General features: G+C 42.6%; 1 protein-coding gene across 10 annotated transcripts in view; it reads right to left on the reverse strand.

Moving 5' to 3' along the window:
• Ntrk3 (neurotrophic receptor tyrosine kinase 3) overlaps nucleotides 1-23,040 on the reverse strand; it is a 381,715-nt gene that overhangs the window by 95,673 nt on the left and 263,002 nt on the right. For 3 of the 10 annotated variants that reach the window (XM_087551667.1, XM_087551665.1, XM_087551668.1), the window contains 2 exons: nucleotides 16,196-16,330; nucleotides 12,636-14,702 (listed from right to left, as the gene is read on the reverse strand). In XM_087551667.1, coding sequence (XP_087407793.1) covers nucleotides 14,584-14,702; nucleotides 16,196-16,330 — 254 coding nt within the window. In that variant the 3' untranslated portion in view covers nucleotides 12,636-14,583. 10 annotated transcript variants of the gene reach the window in all.

Raw genomic sequence — 23,040 nt, forward strand, 5'->3', positions numbered from 1 at the left:
GGTAACACATTAAAGCCACCAAAGAAAGGACAATGGCATTTGCATTCACCAACAATGCCTTCTAGGTCCCAAAGCCCCCAGGTTTTGGAAGGAGATGTTATGTTCCTAAGGCAGCTTTCTTTTAAAAGGTGGTCATGAAGAGAAAAAGTCAGTTCTCCTGATACAGGCTTGTAAGCCCAGATGCTAGGGAAACAGAGGCAGAAATAGCCCAATTTCAAGATCAGCCCAGGCAACTTAATGAGATCCTGTGCCGAAACAAGAAAGTAAACCTTACCTGGCAATGTAGCTTAGTGGTGAAGAAATTATCCAGCACATGCCATTCCACTTCGAAGGACTGACACCACAAACAAAATAAGTGGATTCACTGGATACCTGCCTACCTGGGGGACTATAAGCAAGTGGAGCGGATTGTAGTAGGTATAATGCAGCCGTGTAGTGACATTAGTCACCTCTGGAGGAACTACTACCCGCCCCCTACCCTGCTTAGCTGCCAAAAGCATCCAAATACCTGTTACCCAGAGAACTGGACAGCTTTCCAAACATAAGGGGCTAATGTACTAAATAGAGGCATTATTCAGGCGTGTACGCAAGTTGGCATGACCACACAGACTTTTAATCCTAGCACTTGGGAGGCTGAGGAAGAAGAATCAGGAATTTGAGGTTAGCTTGGTCTACATAGAAAGACCCAAGAAAGAAGGAAGAAAGGAATGGGGAAAGGGCATGGAGAGAAGAAATTCCCATTTACTGAGACTGTGGGGAATATCATTCTCACATATTGCTCTTAGGGAATTTATTACTATACTCATAGTCAATATATGAGCTAAGTATCTAAACTAGATAGACAATGAATTTTGGGGTATCATTTGGCTCCCCAAATAACTAGTATACTGAGATATAACCATATTTATTTAGGATTAAAAACTATTGTGCTTGTTTACAAGGCAAAGCCTATAGATGAGTCAAATAAAGCCTTATATCTCAAGATGCTGGATTAAATACAAGTTAGAAACTTGAGGGTGGAAGTAGAGAGTCATGTGACACGTGTGTAATCCTAGGATCTAGGATTCTGAGGAAGAGACAGAAGGATCACGAGTTCAAGAGCAGTCTGAGCTACAGAAAAAGAACTTAGGTAAAAATAAAATAAGGAAGTGCAAAAGTTTCAAGAAATAATGGGAGAGGTGTACTAAAAAGTACACAGTAGTGTGTGTGACATAGCCTCCTTTATGCTAAATATGAGAAAATTCAAGAATATGTGTTTAATTTACAGGGACACAGAAGAACATTAGTTGGGACTGATGGTACTGGGAGAAGAACCTGCAGATGAGGGACATGTGTAGGAGGGACAGCGTCCATAGTTTATACAGAAAAATATTGCAAAAGAGTAGAGGCAAATGCGGCATCTTAACAAAGTTTATGTATACTTTATATAAGCTTTATATTATATCATACACATAAACTTTATTAAGTTCATATATATAAATTTTATTTTGTGTATATTATATAAACTTTATTGGGGTATTCTGTACATACCATAAAGTTGGCCCACTTTAATGTACAATTCGATGACTTTTATCTCCTGAATGGAATAATCATCAGGATAATCCAGCTGTAGAGCACCTTATCATCCTAGTGAGATACGTTGGTCCATTTACACTTCATCTCTGTCTCCGCCCAGGCCTGGGTGACCTGACTGCTAAACTAACGTCTGTCTCTATAGCTTTGAGTATGCCTGATGTTTGGTCCAGATCTTCCTTCTTTTACCTGGCCGTTTTTGAGGTTCATTTATTGCAACATGCAGGAGTTCTTCCTTTTCTTTAGTTGTTAGTGGAATTCCACAATAGGGCTATACCATATTTTGTTGATCAACTTACTAGGTCATAGATACTGGGTTTTTCTATTTCTTCCTGATTAAAAAAAAAGTAATGCTATGAACATTCATGCACATGCCTTTGTAAGGTGTATTTTTTGAGCCATCTGGTAAATATATTACCTATCCACAAATGTTTAATACTGCAAAAGATAAATGACACAGCACATGCCAGCAATCTTATAAAAAATAAAAACAAATGTGTGTGCATGTTCACACAGAATAATTTTTATCCTGTTAAATAATTAAATAAGTACATAAAGAAGATTAGAAGGCAGAAAGCTAAAATGTTAGCAGTGTTGTCTCTGGGTGATGAGATGGTAGATAATTTATGTGTTTGTATGCTTTTCTGCATTTCACTGAATTTTCTACTGTGAATATAAATTACTTTTGTAATCAGAAAAAAAGCACACAGTTATTAAGTGTAGACAAAAGTCTTTCCCATTCAACTTTCCAGTGTCTTTACCTGTCTGTTACAGACAGATACTCTCACAACAGTCAACGGATGGAAGCAATGCTGAGTAGATACCCCTAACCCCGATGGTGTTGGTTACAACATACTGATAATCGCAGAGCTCCCCAAAATACCAATCAATTGTGCAGACCTTGAGATCAGTCTCCATAGCAACACGACAAGGGCATAACTCTGTATGAGCATTGCCAGAGAATGGAGATGACACAAAGTCTAGCTCAGACACTCTGGGGTTAGCAAAGGACCATGGTGCTTAGCTGCGTGGCGATAGGGTCAGACCTCCCAAAGCTTGAGGAGACCAGCAGCTCTTTAAACAGCGAGACATTAAGTCTTAACTGATCATTTGATTGTGAGAACCTGTGAATTACCGTTTCTACCTATTCAGCTGAAAATAGATGTCATGATTAAGCATTTTTAAGAATAACATTAGAGGCCAGTGAGGTGTCTTGGGGAGTAAAGGCACTTTCTACCAAGTCTAATGATATGAGCTTTCTTTCCAGGACCCACAGGCAAAGTGTCTAATCTACACACACACACACACACACACACACACACACACACACACACACACACACATACACACACACACATGCAGAGAGGTGGCAGGACATGTGTGCCTACGCATGCACACACACATACACAGATAAATAAATACATGTAATTAAAGCTAGTTTTTAAATGACATTTGCGAGATAGATGTTCTTCCCCCTGTGCTTAGATCTCACATAGTTCCGTCATATTGTTTCCTAATTGTCCATTTATTCACACAGGATCCACCTCTTATTAATTAGAAGCAAATACCTTAAATGACCAAAGATTAGGAAGGTATAAATCAGGCTAGCATGCTGTTAAGTAAGATATACCCTTGTGAAGCATATCTTTAGTATAATTTAAAGTCATACCCAAAGGACACTGGCTTCTTGGTGTTATGAGACATGGTGCTAAAGGTTTGACCCTTCGTTTGTTCCTTGTCTCAAAGACCCCATCCCCAGTCAACATCGAAATGGGCCTATGGATACATGTACTTATTCAATCTATGCCCTCACGACACCGTCACATTCCAGTACCCACAAACAGTGGTCCTTCAGTCAACCCTAGTGCACCCATCTAAAATATAGCACACTTTTAGAATACCTTCGTGAAGAGTCTGATAGTATCCTGAAAGCACATCAAGAGCTTTGGTGAGGAAGGTGAAGCAGCAAAAGCACTATCAATGAAGGGAGTCAAATGTAGGTGGTTACTTCCCATGGCTCTTGAACACTGGCAGCTAGAGAAGGTCCTAAGTCTCTCTAAGGAATAATGTTCTACATTCTTATGAAACTGAAACTTACCAATCTTGGAACTGTTAATGTTATGGGCTGGCTTATTCTTTTTGCAGTGGAGGCTGGAGCATACCACTCACCCTTAGTTATAACAATCAAACATGTCTCTATGCACATTTCCCTGAGGGATAAAATCATCAGTTGAAAGTCACTACAGTCTTGAAGGCAGGGAAAACTGAAACTTTTGATTTAGCGACAGAGTATACACCTCAGAGAAGATGCTGCCACGTGATTAAAGGATGAATTAGTGACTCAGTATCCACTTGAGGTCCCTCAAAATGTTGGTTTTTAAACTCTACTATTGGGGCCAGAACCCAGTCCCTTGCACATGCCAGGTAAGTACTGTATCACTGAGCCCCCGAAGTCATTCTTAGAGACTATGAAATAGTAGCAAAGATTTTGTCGTAACTGTATCAGAATTGCTTTCACCTCCAGTATACAAATGATGTATAATAAGTATGGACACTGTCACCCACCACAAACCATGATAGGACGTGTATCTGTGGGGAAGTATATTGGATACCACATAGACTCAACCTATGGTATAGTCCACCCTCTCTGATGAAACCACCCAGGTTAGAGAATTAGGGAGATGTTAGCATCCTTACATAACTTGTATAGGGGCTTGTAAGAACACTGCTGGTTTGCATAGTCCTTAAACAAATTCAAACATGGTTTATAATGGAAATTATAATACACAATGGCTTCTCTCTCTTCATCTCCATCCGTTCATTGTCTCTGCTCTTATCAATGGGATTTTATAGGCTGACAGACCCTCCTCAATTTGCTCTGTAACATGTGAAACCCTTCTAGTACATTCCCACATCACTTGGTGATGACATCATCACTCTAAGAGCTTTATGTATGCTCTTGGGTATGGATATTTTTTGGTCTAATTTCAGATATTACTTCAATCATTTTTAAGAGTATAAAAGACCCTAAATCAATAGTTGCTGAGTTAAACTTCTATGTGTTAGAAAGTAGGGACTGGATGAAAATTATTCAAAAGACCTTTCTAGAGACTACAGTGAGCTACTAAATGTAGAAGTAAGTGCCTTTCAGAGTTTCTAACAGGAGTGTTATTGTGACATTTTAACTTGAAAAAAAATGTTCTGTAGGTTCATAAGGTGGATAAAAACAGGGGGAAAATGCAAGTATTTGCTATTTTCAACAAAACTCAAACACAGTATTCCTCGTTTGTGTTTAGAGGTTCACTCATGATCTGATTTACACTTGGAGCAGCTCCACTTCACTAACCCCAAAGTGTCCAAAATTTGGCTCTGTTTCTATCTGTGAATGTCAGGAGCACACAGAAAGTATTATTAGGAAAGTGACAAAGAACACATTCATGTCAGTTGTGAAAAGGAACAGCGAGCTTCTGAAGCTTGCCATTTCTACTTTAACTGAAATTTTGATGGATTCCATTCCCCATGGTATAGAATAAAGATGTATAATTATCACCAAGAGGCTTTTTTTTCCACATCGAGGACCAAAACAAACAAGATACACTATTCTATCCAGTTTGACCACCAATCCATCTGTCACTTTTATTTTCTCCTTTTAATTTTTCTTCACATTTTCTCACTTCATACAATATAGATCTTATATCTATGTCCCTGTCCCTGCCACAAAGTGCAAAGATATTCTGAATACCTGGCATCCTTGATATTCCCAGAAGAAGCATAGGAGAATTGTCTCCATCATCTTTCAGATGAAACAATGGAAAGGTGAAATTCACCTTCCTTGATGCATGTTGACAACTGGTGTCCAGGCCAAGACCAAGAGAGTTGCTACTCACACATGAGCTGGGCTCCTCTGAATTTCTGCCTTGAGAAGCACAGGCTGGTAGCTAACAGACAGGGAAGGGCTATCCAACCATGTACTTCAGACCATTGGAGGGGATGACACCCATGCTTTACACAATAGTTGTTTCCAGAAACTGCCTCCTCCAACCCCTATATCAGATGCTGTTGGTTTTCTACAGAGTAATGACAGTAGACAACCTAAGAAGTGGCCAATCACATGTCAAGGACAAAAAGAAGCTTTACCAGCCAAATACTGGAATGGAAACTCCCATCCCCAGTCCCGTCACTCCTCTACAGCCTGTTTCCATCTTCCCCGTTATAAATAATTCAGTTTCCTTTTCTCTTAAATATCACAAAACCAAGTTGGAATCCTTATGTGGAAGATTTTTCTGTGTCCTCCTCTCCCTCCTCCCCTCCCTCCCTCACCAGCCCAGGCAACTCCCTGGAGAGCGACCTCTCAAGCTTTAACATTTATTCTTTGACATTTCAGACTATTTGTTAGGCAGAGCTGCCTTCTTGAAATCAAAGTTGGAAAATCTTGCTGAAAACTCCCACTTGGCCCTGTCCAAAGGTGACAGGAAGGGTCTGTTAAACCCCAAACACTGGCTTCCTTCCTCACCCAGAGAAACCATCTGATCCCTACTCACAAAAGCAGCTTCTCTGTTTCTCTCTCACACTCTCCCCATGCCATAGGCCAGTACATTCACTGAGAGTCCCCAAGAGCCAAACGATGTGTTTCCTGCCAGGAGTCAGCAGTGGTTCATTGGGACATGGCATTCAGGGCACCTGTTGAATAGGTTGTTTTCCACGTGTGTCAGTCAAGCTTTTTGTCTGATACTGAAATCAATACAGAACGAGGAAAATTAAGTTACTTACCCCAAGTCACTTGCTTAGTGGCAATGCTGAGACTGGGATTCCCATCTTCATTTCTGTGTGCCACCACTAGGTGACATCAGTCTGTGGGAGTGGCCTGTGTTAGAGCAGAAGTCTCATGCTCCTTTGTGAAGGGACTTACCAGATGGAGGACTGAGCCTCCTGTTCGGTAGAGATGTGAGGTATGGTCCTTCCTTGATATCTTTTCCATCAACAGGTCATGGATGAAGCATCCTGCTTAGTTATCTTTTAAAAGCTTCTAACCACACAATAACCAGTGTTTCCTGAAGAATGTGTGTGGAATGTACTAATAGATGTTAAGTAAATATGCTCCATATTCAATTATGATGGAAAACTTGCAGAATAACAAGGTTTATTTACAGTAGGGATTTTCAGAGCCTTCAATATCCCAATATACACCGTGAACCTGTAAGAGCTGGATAAGCGTGTGTTGCTCCCTAAAGTTATCTGTTGAATCTTTAGCATCCGATAGACTTAAAGAGAGTGCTTCTGGGGCCGGTGATGAGAGGCATGTGATCTTCACATCATTTAACTAGTAACTGAAATGAGAAAATGATTTTTCTGCAAGTTGGGAAATTCCAAATTAAGGAAGAACCATATTGTGGTAGCTGAAGCCTTGCCCAGAAAACTGAACTGTCCATGTGGAATAACAGTTGGTGAAGTGGCTGACCCAATAAAATCATTATGGTAGCCATTGCGGTCTTCTTCTTAAGCAAGTTGGCCATTTGACATCATGGGTGTTAAGCTGCAAATGTCTGTTAGGGTCACAAGAAATGCCAAATCGACAGCCATAAAGATTGAAGCATTCTGTGGATCATTTAGACACGAATTGAAAATTTAAAGTCTCCCAACATGAAATTGCAAAATATGATCCGTACCGATGGCACCTCTCATGGTGCCCACTGACTGGGAAAGACCAGACTCCAGGTCTCCCTGGTCAATCCAGTATCAGCTTTCCCTCAAGTAAAGAACTTGAGCAAAACTATCGCACCCTGGTGGAGACACCCAGAGAGTTTTTCAGGTCCTGGCTGTACTTTCTTAGCTAGACTGATCCTTTAGAAAATAACACTCTCAAAGATTTGCTTGCAGATTTATTCCTTCCCCATTATAGGCAGGAAGGCGATGATACTGATGTGTGCATAGTGCACGGGCTTGATTCAGTTAGCATTTAGCCTGTGTTCTAGGATTTTCCAGCTCCCTACGAGCCTATGGGGCACAAACTTCAGGTCACAGATGTGCTCTTGTCTTGATCAGAAGGGCAAATCTTCGAGATTGCTCCTCCATGAAAGACACTGAGAACTGCTGCAGGCTTAGAGGCTAGAGCCTCCATCAAACTCAAGGGTACTTCAAGAACCTGAGAGTCAGACACCAAGTCACATTTCCCATAAGGATTCATATGGCTCTTGTCCCCAGTCATCGCCTTCTCTTTCCCTGAGAAGTCCACTGAGAAGGGGACCAGGATTCACAAGTGTTAGCCAAATAAAATTGCAAGTCTTACAAAGTGAGACACACCACACATATCACAGTGACACAAACACAGCAAAGCTAGCATGTGCTCAGAGTAAGAAAGTTGGTGGCGCTTCAGAACTTTGTAATAGGAGATTTGCCAGGCCACATCTGACAGCATTGAAGTCACTTTACCATTGCCAGCTTAGGTTCTTGTCCCCCTCACTGGCAAATGAGCTTTGCAGTCAAGAGAGGAAAGAAAGTATATTTTTAAGGGAAATAGGCTAGTTGTTCCAATAAAGTTGCCAAAGGCAGAATCAGGCCTCATTTCCTGCCATAGTTCCAGACAGCATAAAGGTGACAGAAACAGAAGGAAAGAGATGTGTAGAGGCAAGCTGGCCTTGTAGTTCCCCAACAAAGCTTTCTCCCATGTTACTTACCAAAGTCTGGCTTGGTGGTGTGTTTTGAGTTGCTATGATGCTCTTGAAGCCAGTCTTGGGGAGGGGAGCACAGTTCTGGAATGCATACCTGTGAGCAGCCTCACTTCCTGTTCCTTTACCCCTGTCCATGGCTAAGTAGGGGTCCTGACCACCCCTCCTCTGAACCCACATGTATCAGTTGCCTTTTTTTCAGTTGAGGGGTAAAGTAAGAATTCAGTGGTTTGGAATCAGAATATCCAGGGTCCATTCTTTGGGCTGTGCCATACATCCCATTTTACCCACTTACCCTTATCAAAGTTGTATTCATTTACATTGAAAAGGCTTTGAAGGACTGTGATTTGCATAGGGTCATGAGTTAACACTGTGATTATGCAAAGCCCAGGGGTGTCCCTGATCATGTGTAATAAATCCCTGTGTCTCCTAGTGTGCAGGCCTGGAAGTCCCACCAGAGCTGTCATCAATGGCTTTTTCTGCAACTCTGGTTGCTTTTCCAGGAGTCTGTAATCCTGACTTTCACCTTCACTCCAAAATGTCTCAAGTGCCCGCTGGGCATGGTCTGGAGGCTCTCCACACAGGTGTTATCAGCATCCTTTTAACTTAGCAGGATCTATGCTCCACACAGTTCACCCTAAACATCTCACTTCTGCTTGTCCCAGAAGCCAAGCTTGTCCCCATCTATGACTTAACCGTAAGAGTCCCCTTCTTATTCCCAGATGTCCTTCTACAGACTGGAGCATGCAGAAACTTTGAACAAGGCTCCAAAAATTCAAATCCACCTGCCAGGAGAAGAGAGTGGGCAAGGAAGACTGTGGGCAAGCACACTCAAAGATCTCCTATGTTATAGGGAGCTGTTCTCCAGATAGAGAGGCTTCACAAGGCAGAGGGGTCACAGATCTTATGCAAGCCACATAGACTGATCTTTCCTGGCCAAGTTGTCCTTTAATGAAAAAATGAGGCCAGGTTATCCTGCAGAGGTTACAATCATTGTGTACAAAGAAATAGGACCCAAATCCTTGGGAGCAGGCTTCTGAATCCTGATGTAATTTTGAAACCCACCCCCCCCTCCCCTGCCCTGGCTAACACATCTCCTTCAAGTCACTTGTGAGTTCAAGTAGGGTTGAAGGAGGAATCTGATTTAGCTCTGAAAATACACTGTCAGATCTAGGCTGAGATTCTCTTGGGAAGTGGGAAGTAGAGGGGGCCGTAACCACAGGATTTCTAGAGGCAGAACGAACGCAGAACCAGAGCTTTTCAAGGAAACCCGAGGCTGCTAAGTAGCTTCACCCACACCAACCAGCGTTAAAGAGCAGGAGTCGGGTGGATAGGTAGCACAGGCAGAGGAGAGGAGTGGAACCTGAGGCCAGCACTGGATGTTGCAGATGCAACTCAGTCCAGCACTTTCCAGTCTCTCTCCCTCCACTGTCAAGCAGAAGAGTTTCTTCCTTGTCTCCCAGAGGAGCCTCCAAGGAACCAAGCCTATCCTACTCTTCACTATCCTATTCTTTCTGTCTTTCTGCCACTGGCATTTTACATTTTGCATCAGAGTTACGTTAAACGACGTGTGTGCAGCTCTGGCTTCAGTGCAGGAGTCGGCAAGCACCAAAGCCTCCCACTCTGCCCAATCCATGACTGTCTTAGTTCAGAAAGCTATGCAACAGTGAACTCATCCTGCATTGATCTACCCACTCCTGTGCTTGCTCTGGGGAACCAAGCCCTCGTCAACTACCTTAAGATTGTATCAGAGACTCTTGATCTTTGCTCTACTCTGGTTTCAGCCTGAAGGAACTGGGCCAAATTAGAATTAGAAGAGGTGTCACAGCCTAGTGTTGTGCTGCCGTTGCTGCTGCTGCTGCTGCTGCTGTCATACCTATGGAGGGCAGAGGTGAGGACAGAGGTGTTGTAAACTTGCCTGCAATATGGAATTCCCATGCTAGAAAGTAGAGCCTGGGAAGCCCAGAGGCCAGCTTCTTTGCTTCTGATTGGAAGTTACTTTGTGTCTGTTCTCTGCTTGGAGACAATTAAATGGCAGAGAGTCAATACACCAGGTGATATCAAAGACAGTTCCAGAGGGAAACAAGGAATAGTGCATGAAGGACCATATCTTAAGGTAGAGGGTAGGGTAAAGCCTCCAGGAGCAGAAAAGAGGCTGCTTTGGGGGACCAAAAGAACCCTGAGCACAGGCATACCCTGAGATGTCATTAGTCATAAACTGAGGAAACCCAGAATAGTTACTTTGTCTGAGCCTCACTTTCCCATGGATAGAAAGTTCTGGTTCTGCTTAGGTGCTTCCTATGATAAACAGGGTGATGACTATGAGTGCTCCATTGTGAACCAAATCTGAGGTACTTAGCCCTCAGTTTCTTGAACAACACTGCCTCATGCACAGCCTCTGTATGCTGTGTCCCTTAAAGGTACCTAGTAGAGTAAGCTTATAGTTGAGTTTCACAGTCTCCAATACACACAAGTGGCACCTCTTAAATACCACTCTGGAATGAAGATCAAAAAGTGCCTGACAAGCATGCTGGGCTCATGGGTTAGCCAGGCATGATGTTCTACAACAACATTTCATAGGATTAAATCACACCCTTAAGTCTAAGAAAGCCACCATGAATATCTATCAGTGAGCTCTGAACCAAGGTGAGGAAATTGCAGGTCCGACTGGTGATGCTCCTTAGCCCTCCTATCTGGCAGCCTTTCTGGACTGAGCTCTTCTTTGGGCGTACCCTGTATCGGTTCTGCCTGTCCCCAAGGTCTAATGGGGAGAATCTCATGGCACATTAATACATAGCAGGATAGCATGGAAATGACAGGCCTTGAGATGAGACGTTCCCTTGCAAACTCATCCAGGTCCTTCTTCTGTCAGGCAACCTTCCTGCATGTCTGTGCCATTCACGATAGTGTCTTCCAACGCCATTGTAGATCTTCTCAACCCTTAAAAGATCTTCTCGCACAGGCACGGAGCCTTGCCTCATACCTCACTAACAAAATAGAAGCCACCACACAAAGACTCCCTCATTTTCTTGCTCCTGAACTTCTAAACAACCCCACAGCTCTATGTTTTCCTCTTGCACCCTGCCATGTAAGTGTTCTCCATGCTAACTAACCCGTGTTTTCTCCCATCTTCTCGGGACTTATTCTCACCCACTGTCTAAGCTGTGCACTGGCAGGCTGTATGCATGGAATAACACAATTAATACATATTTCTCATATGAAAATCCAAAGTTTTCTCTTGAATTCATGACCCTTTCCTTGGTCCCAAGGGTAGTCCTGAATACCAGATATCTCTGCCCCAACACTGATATCTTCGAACCTTAAAGGATATACAAAAGTGGAGATTTAGTGCAGCCTCTATACCAGGCCACTCTCATGAACATAGACTTGCAGTTAGGGTAGGAAGTATTCAAGCAGACATGTGTAGAAAATAAAGTAAGTTATTTTACACAGAAAGGCACCAATCTCATCTTAGCAACACCCCCACACCTTCCACCTACCTTGGCTCATTTTTCCTTTACTTTCTACATAATGGAGCTCCAACAAGGCCCAGTGAGGCCCAGAGAAAAGTCCATATCCACCTACTATTCTTTCTCCAACCCTTATTCTTCTGTTTTTGTTCCTCCCCTCCCCCCCAAAAAAAAACAAATATAAAGGACAGAAGGCATTTTGGCCTTTACACTTGTGGTGAAGCCAGGATCCAAGCTTGGTCAGAGAGATAAACCCTCTCAACTCAGCTTTTGACTTTCAGTAGGATCCAGGGAATATTTTCACATTCTGGAAGCCCATGTGAACCAGGACAGCTAAACCAAGGTGAGTGTGGGCATGCATGTGCATATGTCTATATATTATGTATGTGCAAAGATATTGGTCTGTAATATCAGAGAATAATCTTTTTCTAAGTAAGGAAAGACAGAAAGGTACTCTGCCAGAGGGAGAACCCACAGGCTTGCTGATACATCAAAGAGAAAGGCTCCCCACCCCAACTCCCAGATCCCTTTGAACATCAGCTCTGAAAATAATACTTCTACAAGTCTTAGCTTCTCAGATAGCAGAAAACTCCCCAGGTACCAAGGATATCAGTAGCTCTAGTCGTAACTAAAGGAATTGAGTTTGAATCTTGCTTCTGCCTGTCACACTCTGTAATGATAAACACTGAACATCTCTAGGTAGCTAATAAGATGAAGAAGCACTCTATTATAGGAATCTGAGGTACCTGGAGGGGTCTCCATGAATCCAATCGATGGGACATACTGTGAAACCCTGTCACTAGCAGAGTGTGCTATAAACTTCTGCTGAAAAGGAATATCGAAATGGCAAACAAATTCTGGGCAACCTAGAATTGCTACATCTTAATACTCTTTGCAAAACTTCCAAATAAGAGGTCTGATGCAGTTGTTTCATTAGAAAATAAAGTGTTTATTAAGAAACTATACACTGAACACTCCTATAAGTCTCTGTGGAAACACAATGCCCCATTGTCATAGCACAAAGTGAAGAAATGCCAGAATAAAAGATGCTGTGATGGATGGAGCCCGAGAGGCTGGAAATGAGGTCATGATTTACAACAATTAAAAACATCATCCTCAAGCTTACTCCTTAAAGCCACACTCAGGAGTAGATCTGAACCCGAGGGATCATCTGGGTGTGATGGGGAAGAGTCTGACCTAGAACCATGGGAAGTAGGATAAGAGGTGCTAGAAGGAACTGGGGGCCCTTGAGGAACCCTGTACCTAAAGTGACACTGTGGAGGTCACTCTGGGTCCTGGGAAAGAACTTGGAAAGCTACATGCTTATGTACCCCACGGAGGTATCTAGAGCATCAGGCTAGGAACCTGGCATGATGATCCACCATCTACAGGCACTAAGGGATATAACCCTTGAGTAGTATCTTTAGCATGTAGGTAAATTTGCTCAATTTGCCATCAGCATATGTTCTGTCTTTCACTGCTGTGCAATACTACATCAGAACATACTGGTTGTTAAATAACCACTACGTTGTCTCAAGAACTTAACTTGGGATGCCCGCTCTCCTTTCCCATAACAGGGACCTCCATGGAACTGGGGAGAGTTGGTGCCAAGCCAGAATTCACTCAGCCGGCACTCAGCCAACCTGGCAAAGCTATTATGCTCTGCCTTTCCTATTATATAAAGAACTATCAACCCCTTCCCCCTCCCCAGAGGGCCAAAATGGGGGAACAACCCTTCTTTGGGAGAGGATGGCTCTAGAGTAAGACATGAGTGGAAGCAAGCAAAGTGAACACACATATCAACCAGAGACCAGGATGACACACCCGTCAGTGCCATGAGAGGGGCAGGAGGAGACCAGGTTTTTACTTCACTTCCCCTTCAGTTCATCTTGACCTTGACTGATGATTCCACTGGGTTCCAAAGGTTCTCAGAGTCAAGAGAAAGTGAATGTAGGGGAGGAGAGCCAATCCCGAGATCATAGGCTAGGAGGAAGGGTCTTGGTCCCTGATTCCCTTGGTCCCTTGTGGTCCTAGTAGGATGGCCAATCCACAGGCAAGACCTTCTGTAGCCAATGCTTGTCGGAACTGTAGCTCTAGGGACCCAGGTGGAGTCAGCAAAAAAACTCTTTCCAAAGGACTTTCTAACATTGCACTCATTGTGAGCCATTCCAGAAAGAAGAAGAAGGAGGGGGCAAGTGTGTCCACAAAAAAAGTATGATATTTCTCCACACACACACATACACAAAAAAATAAAGATAAAAATAAACCAACAAAATGACTGTCTTCCATTCTTCCCTCTGAGACCTAATCTGTTGCCAACACTTGGGCCTGGCTCTCCTTCCTCTTACCGCGCCATCTCCACCTCTGCTTAAGAGCTCTCTGTGACTCTTCCCCACTGGAGGTTGCAGGGTGATGAGATCACTGAGAGGACAACATGGAGACCCCATGCTTCCAAGCAGGAAAGTGAGACTGGAACACGGCTGGACTTCAGGCTTTCTCGTGATGGTTGGGTCAAGAGAATGGCTAGTGTGTTTAAAAGGTAGCTCCTGGTGCTTGGGTTTGGATTTTCTTTATTGGCTCTAAAGATGTTGGCAGGAGTTGCCTCGGAGGCCGGAGGAAAAGGAGCACAGTGATGACAGGAGGGAGGGGCAACCTGCCAGTTGTCGATGGGAGACACACCCATCTCAGTGTTGATAAAGGGTGTGGGAGCACTGGTGGCTCATGCAGTTTCTAATTAGCATCCCTGGATCCAAAAAGAGCAACGCCTAGTGCTTCCAACCTCTCAGAGGGCCCATCCTACCAAGGTGACATCAGAACAAGGAGACATAAAAGAAGTTTTTTTTTGTTTTTTTGTTTGTTTGTTTGTTTTGTTTTTTTTAAAAGCCATGACGTCCTTTGCTGAAATAAACATTGACATCCTCAACATAGATGCCATGGTTAAGAGGCTTGGAATGTCCGGAAAGGCTTATTGGATTCAACATAATTTCTCTGAAACCTATAAAAAAACAAAAAGAAAAAAAAACAGAAAAACAGAAAAAAAGCAAAATAAAGTAAAAACCAAAACCCCCCAAAGAAGATTAAACCTAAGAGGGGAAACAGAGAGGGAGCTTAAAAGGGGAAAATCTAGAGCTATAGATACAGGAATAGACTGGGAATGGATAAAATGAACTGCCAGCAGAAGGGAAGGATAGGGTAAGGATAACTTAAAACAAGTGTGCTCAGAGAAAGGGGAAACACTCCATTTTGCTGGGGCCTTCACTGAACCAAGAGAGGGACATGAGCAAGCATTCCACTGGGCGTTTGGCCTGGAACTGTCATGGAAGAGGTACAGCAGACTCATCTAAGGGAGTCTTGGTCTATGAGCATGTTTCTGGGTGGAAAACACCCTGACAATGAGCTTCTCTGGAGCTGGAAAAGGGGTGTGAATGTACACTTCCATTGCCAGAGGAGTAGGGGAAGAAGGCCCTGCTTTATGAGAACTCAACGTCCTTAGGGGCTCCAATTCTAAGAACTAAACTTCTTACCACTCTCAACTACACAAGGAAGTAAAGGTACTATCCTCCTAAGCCTACATGCACTTTCTCATTAGCCTCTCAACTTTCCCAGAATCCTCTGTCTTAGAGGGGCTAGAGCCATCATAAAGGAGTAAGTGATATAGTTGGCCACAAGGTCATGAGCTGCCTCCAGAAGAATAAACTTCCATGATAGTTTGGTTTCTTTCTGGTCACATGTCTAGGGACTGAATAGGATGTCCAGAGATGTGAGTATTCCTAATCAAACTCCAGAAAAGTATGGCTCAGTCAATCTCATTTATCTATTTATATATGGGAGATGGGAGCAGGTGAACAGATTAAAAAAAATCAGCTTTCTAAGAAAACTGTATGTGGGAATGGAGTGCTTACAATGAGTCCATAAGTATTGGGCGTACACAGTGGGGAGACTAAAACAGAGTTCAATTATACTGCGATGTCCTTGCTTCCCCTACTTAGGACATAGTATGAACAAAATAGGGATGAATCAGTTTGGTTGTTATGTTACATCTGTCTGCAAGGAGTGAGATCAGTTTATGAAAATAGAGGACATCTCCCTTGTTCATGATGTTATGTCAAGGGGAAATTTCGTTTTCCATGGGCTGTGATTCCATGGTTCTATGCTGAACCCCAACCAGGGCATCTCTGGCACATGACAGAGCAGGAGAGGAATTCCAGACATCTGAGAAGCCTGCTGAAGTTTATGATTTTGCTGCTTCTCTCCAGGCCATGGTCCCTCTCTTGTATTTCTACATTTTTCACTTTAATCAAAGGAAGCTTCCTCCTCTGAAAAAGATTCCTCTCACTCAAGGGACTTGAGTAGTAACCCCAACCTGGACAGACACCTAGCTATATAGCCTAGGCCTTTGAGGGCTTTTGGGTCTTTAGGTCTTAAGAATCAAAACTGGTAAGGGAAGGGGCTTTACTTCATACAAAGATGTCAAAGGAAGTAACTCACCATGTGACCTTGGGTAGGACACATCCCCACTCTGGACCTCAGGTTCCTCATATATATAGTGAGTTGATGGGACTAGATGATCTCTATTGTCCTTCAAGTTTAATATCCCATGATTGTCTATGTTTGAAAAGACCCCTGGCAGAAGAGGCAGACACAGGGGATTAATGGTCAGTATTAAACCCCAAGTCCAAACACTTGGGGAAGTCGTCTTAAATGCACAATGCCAGAAACAGAAATCAAGTGCTCCCAGCGCCTGTATCCACACTGCTTTGCCTGATTCATTTGATGTATAAAATCTAATCAATTTCCTGAGCATTGATCAAGTTAGAGTGGGGGAGTTGCCATCACCATGAATTCTGCTCAATCATTTTCCTAACCTGTTTGACCAAAACCCATTCCATTTAATAGTTTTAACACCCCCAAATTATTCTCACTGCTACTATCCTGGGTGCCATTCCTGAGTTGGGGAGGGGCAGAGTTTTATGACATGGGAGATGATTCTGCTGGACCCAAGATGCCCTTTCTGACTCCTTATCCCACAGAAGAAATGTCCAAGAGGAAGTGATGTGATAAAGGGTGATGATACGATAGATGGAATGGCTTGCTCCTTCAAATCCTTCTTGCCACCATCAGGGCAAAAACCTTTGGAACAGCAAAAGTTACAGTTTCAGTGGAGACTCTAAGGCTACCGCATGAAGGTGATAGCATTACAGGTTCTGAGAGAGATCTCTCCTTTAGAGACTATACAACACCCATAGGCCCAGGAAGACTCCATGTCAGACCTATAACAGACCAAGGCCAAACCTGCCTCAGTCCCTGCCAATGTCCCTAAAGCTGCCTCTGCAAACACAGACATTTTCCCACATGAGCCAGGATCCAAAGTTTGTTTTCTCTGGAACTCTTTCCCAGGTGGAGCCTTTCCAAGATTCTAAAGGCTGAAGCTTGATAGCATAAGAGGCACCACTCCAAACCCCTGCATCCCCCACCCCCACTCCTCATAACAACCCCAGAAGATGAAGGGAAGACATCTGCTCAGAGGAGGATGGAAAAGGCCTGGACCACAGGAGATGTAAGGAAAAACCTAATTGGGCAGAGAGGAGGTTAAAGAGAGGCAAACAGGCTTCTTAAGAAGGTCTTGCCCCACAGGTGGCCCAGCAAAAACCAAAAACATTCAACAATAAAAAAAACCCTTCTATCTCTCAGCAGCAGCTCTCTTCCCAGTCATCCAGCATGAAGGAACTTGCAGACTCTGTAATTCAGTAAAAAGCCTAGACATCAGGGATTGTCCAAGTCTGAGAAGCAAGCCAGAAATGCTAAGGTTGCTCCAGGAAAGGAAAGGGAGTTGTTAGGGGAGGCAGCTAGAAGGAAAGGGATGTGGAACACCCAAAGGATTGAGTGAGGGGTCTTGGAACCTACCCTCTAACGAACCAAGAACAGAATAACTGTGCACAGCCAAGTCCTTGATATTCTCAGCAGCACTGGAAACTCAGTCCCCATGGATGTGTAATGCAAAAGAAAGCCCGAGATTTCAAACCCCCGTTTCCCAACAGCTGTATAAACCCCAAGCATCTCTTCCTGGCTGAGGTTTCCACCCTTCAGTCTGACGAGCAGCCAGCAGCTCTCTAACGTCTATAGTGAGTGATAAGCATCTTCCTGTGTCTCCTGCCTACACTTACTTCATCTAACTTTGGAATCACATGGGCTTCTCCTTCTGTTCCCTTTTGTTACCTAGCCTACTCATAAAGCGCTTATTTTAGCGCTGGATAACTTTCCTGTGCTCTCTCTTCAAGTGTATTTGTCATCTTGGAGTCATTACATCACAAGAATGAACTGAAATGCATAGGGCTCTGGTGTTAAGGGAATGGGTAGCTTTATTAACAGACATCAAGGCAATTCTGGAAGGAGGGCTACCCTATTTCAGTCAGTATGTCATCCTTGTGAGAGCCTCCCCACCTTTCTCCAATGGTGAGAAGGAGTAAACTGTTATTTCACCACAATTCTAGCAGGCCTAGGAATAAAGGAAGAGCCTAAAGCAAAGCCTCTATTAGCAGACATACCACACAGTCCAGAGATTCATTATCATGCCAGCCATTGGGTAAGGTTAATCGATTATCCTGCACCATCCTCAAACATGCATTAACTCAACAATATTTCAAAACCTTCTAATGTTATCTTGTAGCAGTTTGAATTTGAATATAGATCTCTCTAACTCCAAAATACTTGAAATGACCCACTTAGAAATAAGGCCCCTTAATGAAAACCAATTTTTAGGAAGAGGTGCAGGGAGAAAGCCAAGACAGTGACAGCGAGGACATTCTCCAGTGAAGAGGAACCTGCCCCCTCCAGCAGTAGGTATATGCCTGGGCTTTCTTTCCTCACAAACAGTTCTTATAGCTAAAGAGCCACATAGTCCCACACCATGCCACTTCTCTCACCTGGCACAACACAGACCTGCTTTTCCCTGGATCCCCCTGTCTCATCCTAGCAGGAACATATTGTTTGGATTGGGGCCTTCCCAGTATGGAATCCCAAACTCCATCTAGACATTAACTGCACTTGGAATGATTTCCTGGAGTTCAGACTAGGAAGGATGAAAAATAACTTATGAGGAGAAGGCACTAAGGACTGTGGCAAGAAGAGACATTTTCAGTACAGCCATGATCACAACAAGGGTAGGAAAGCCTAGCATAATGTGTAGAGCAAGGATTGGTTCTGTGTCCTGGCTTAGCCACTGTACACTGTATACTGAATAGGGTGAGTGGGAGAGTTCACCCTGTTGAAGGAAAGTTCCCTCCTAGGTAGTTTTTTTTTTCTTTTTGGGGGCGGGTTGGATGTTATGTCCTCCAAATTCATGGTGAGAATGTCCTCAGGTTCGTGCATTATGACTGTGTTCTGCTGGACCTTTACTTTGATGGGGAAGTTGCTCTTTGGAATTTAAGTTCTTTCTTCTTCTATTATCAAATTCAATAAAAATACAGAAGTGTTGGCTCAAGTTGTCAAGTCTCAAACCCTAGCCTCACTGACTGCAGACTAGATCATTTAAAACTCATCTGTGATTCTGTAACTCAAGATAGCAAGCCTAGCCCATAGGCCATGCATAGCCCTGGAACCGCACTTGCCTACTTTCTCTCTTGTTCTCTTACCGTGACTCTCAAGTTCTTCCTCTCCTTCTACTCCTACACCAAACAAGTGAATTTCTTTAAACTTTGTGAAGTTTTACTTAGTTTCCAACATTCAAACTTCAGAAGATTTCACACTTAACATATCCCTATTTGTAGCTTCTTTTAAAAACCCAAGAGTTCTGGCAATGCTGAACTAACATTCTATGTAGTAGTGATCACCTGAGACAGGTGGTGTCCATATTCTGTGGATGATCTCTGTGATTCAGCATATCCCTCCACTCTGTGGGTTCCTCTTCCCTTTCACTTAGTTACCTGAATTAACAGTCTTCCCACCTGAGTCTGGTACTTAGCAATCATCAGGCTATGTCTGTATATTAGAAAACACCATGGAGGTAATGACATTCAGCAATCACTGAGTGTCCTATTAATACAAAACTGTCTGGTCACAGTTGGCAGTTACAAAGGATGTCCTGGAAGTGTATAGCAGAAGATCAAGTCTGCCGTCTCAAAGATACAAGACAGTTCAGGAACACAGCTGTATGCATAAGAGGGGGACTATGTTGAGAAATGAAATTCTCAATAAGGAAATATGTTTTGGATGGCAAGGTGACTAAGCAGATAAAGGTATAACCAAGCACCAAAAAGTCTTGGACCTGAGTTTAGTCCTGGGAAGTCATATAGTGGAAGGAGAACAACTCACACAAGTTGGCCTCTTACACTTATATATGTACCCTGGAAAACACGCACACACACACACAAATGCACATACACACACATGCACACACGCACACACATGCATGCATGCACATGTACACACCTATCCATTACATATTTGTAATTATTAAACAAAAGAAAACATATTGGAACACCCAAAATATCTCTGCAAGAAGGGAGTGTGGCAATTGTGTCATCCACAGTGCCTGGTGTAGATAAGGTATATGAAAAACAATCCTTGGGCTTTTAAATGCAGCTGTTATATTTCCTACATTACAGAAAATATCATAAAAATGTTACAAAGACTTCTATAGGATGCAGAAGTGTAATTGCACCTGTAATATTACAACATGGACAAATACTGAACATAGTGCCCTGGCTTCAATATGCAGTGCCCTTTCCTGTACAGCAGCCCCAATACTGCTGGCAAACTATGGAATGACATTTCCTGAACCACTGGGCAGCAAGATCAAATCTGGTTCCAGCTGTATGGTACTGGCTCAGTGAAAGGTAGCTGAGGCTGAATGCAGCCCGTCATGCAATCATGCTCATGGAATTCAGATGGGAAGGCAATCAAGTCTGGATAAAAGTGCACAGAACACTGAGATTCTCAGAAGCATGAGTACTGGAAAAATCTTGGAGCTTTTGGCTCACTCCTAAAGAGTACTATAAGGACCTCATACAAAAGGAGAAAGCCATTCTGGGGGAATAGTGCCTGTAGTATTACTAAAACTACCCCAGTAATAGACTGATCTTGGCTTACATGAATGAACTACTAATCTTCCAAAAAGCAAAATCCTTTCCATCCCATGGCATGAATAAAGTCACCTTTCTGAGCCAAAAGAACTCCATACTTCCTAGAGCAAAAACATAAATCATCTTACTATTCTCAAAACTTGCTATAACATGAGATCATTGAACATCTCTTTCTTGATTGATTAAGAGAAAAGAAAACCTAGGTATTGATAGTCTATCTACATTTCTTTTCTTAACTTCAAAATATCTTTTACATTAATTATGCCCTTTTTCTGTTTATTGATTCTTTGGATTCTTCTTAAATGTTTAATATATCAGTAAAGTGTAGAGAATATCAAAACTCTGTGCCCAGTGCCTAGCATCTTTTGGTATCTTCTTTTCAGCTCTTTTAAAGACAGTCTATTATAACTATGGCCAGTAATTCACCTATGTGCATCCAATACCTTTTTTCCCAGACCAGAGCTAACCACTGTTCTGACATAAGTGATTGACAGAGGCACACTTACTGGTATACATACTCACACCCAGATTACAGTATTATCTTGCCTAGTCTTTCAAATCTAAAATAAGATTGACCTTTGTTTTGTGAAACAAGGTTTTATATAGTCAAGCTGGCTTGAAACTTGCTACTATAAACTGAAAAATATGGTAGTTTGCATAAGAAATGTCCCCATAGACTCATGCATTTGAATATTTTCTCCAGTTGGTGGTACTCCTTAAGGAAGTTAAGAAACCCTTAGGAGGTAGAGTCTTGCTGGAGAAAGTGGGTCATAGGAGTGGGCTTTTATATATAGCCCCATTCCACTTCTTATCTCCCTCTTCTCTCTCCTTCCTATGTATGGACAAAAGTATGAGCATCTGATAAGCCAGATGCTTGCTCCTGCCACCATGCTTTCCCTAACTGTTGCTGTGCCTTTGCCATATTGGTGAACTCTAGCCCTCTGAAACTGTAAGCTAAAATATATTCTTTTCTCCCTTTGGCTGCTTTCTTGTGGGTATTCTACCTATATAATATAAAGGTAACTTGACCTGCAGTCCTGATCCTTGTACACCTGCCGCTCAAATATGAAGCTTACAGGCTTACCCAATCAAATCTAACAAAACAGGATGCCTTCTGATATTGACACATTTGATTTCATCTACTATCTTTATTTAGTTGTTTGTTTGTTGGTTGTTGTTGTTGTTTTATTTTCTTATCATGCCAGAAATGGGATCAAGGGCTAGTTGCATGGTAGGCAAGAACTCTATCAATAACCTTTATCCTCAGGCTTTCATTTATTGATTTTTAGCAGATGGCATCATTGTGTTAATGTTACAAGTTATTTTTCAGTTCTATCAACTACTAGTTGTTTTTATTTTTCTATTATTCATAAAGTTTCAAAAATCTTTATGACAAAAGTCTACATACTTATAGGAGCAACACTTTGGAACATTAGTTAGCAAGTCTCCTGTTAAAGGTCAGGTAGAAAATATTTTAGGATATGGATACTATATAGTTCTTTTTGCACCCACCAAATACTGCCAGTGTGGCCTGGAAGCAACCACAGACAAAAGGAAACAGGACACACACACACACACACACACACACACACACACACACACACACATTTTCATTTACAAAAGCAGGCAGGAGTCAGACTGGCACCATTTGCTATCTCTGTTCTAGAGCTTTGTTTCTCAAATGAAAGTGGGTAAATGTGCTAACAGCTTTAGCAACAGCTGGGAGCTTAGTGGAAATGAAGGTGCTTCCAGATCAGTGAATCAGCATCTGCATTTTAACAAGCTCTTCAGGTGATCCCCATGCACAGAAACATTTGAGAAGCACATTTTTGACAATGTTCCTTTGGAGTATCTACATCTCAATATTTTTCCAAAGTTGATAATAATCTTATTCCTGTAATAACTAAGTGGAGAAACATTTTGCCATCTAATTCCACACCTGATATTGTTGTCCTTCCAAACTGATCAGTGGTAGATATTGCCTTGTAATTGCAACATAAATTCCTAAGGTGGGAATGTGTGCCCACCTTACTTCATAGTTTGGTAACTTTAATTATTCTGGCTAGTTTTTTTTTTCCGGAGCTGGGGACCGAACCCAGGGCCTTGCGCTTGCTAGGCTAGCACTCTACCACTGAGCTAAATCCCCAAACCCAACTTTAATTATTCTGTATGCAAATTCTCTATTGGCTGCATACACCAGAATGCTCTCTGAGTCTATTGATTGTCTTTTGCTATAAAGGTCAAAGGTTTTTA

This window comes from Rattus norvegicus, chromosome 1 (genome assembly GCF_021556685.1).
Source record: "Rattus norvegicus strain SHRSP/BbbUtx chromosome 1, alternate assembly SHRSP_T2T, whole genome shotgun sequence".
NCBI lineage: Eukaryota > Metazoa > Chordata > Mammalia > Rodentia > Muridae > Rattus > Rattus norvegicus.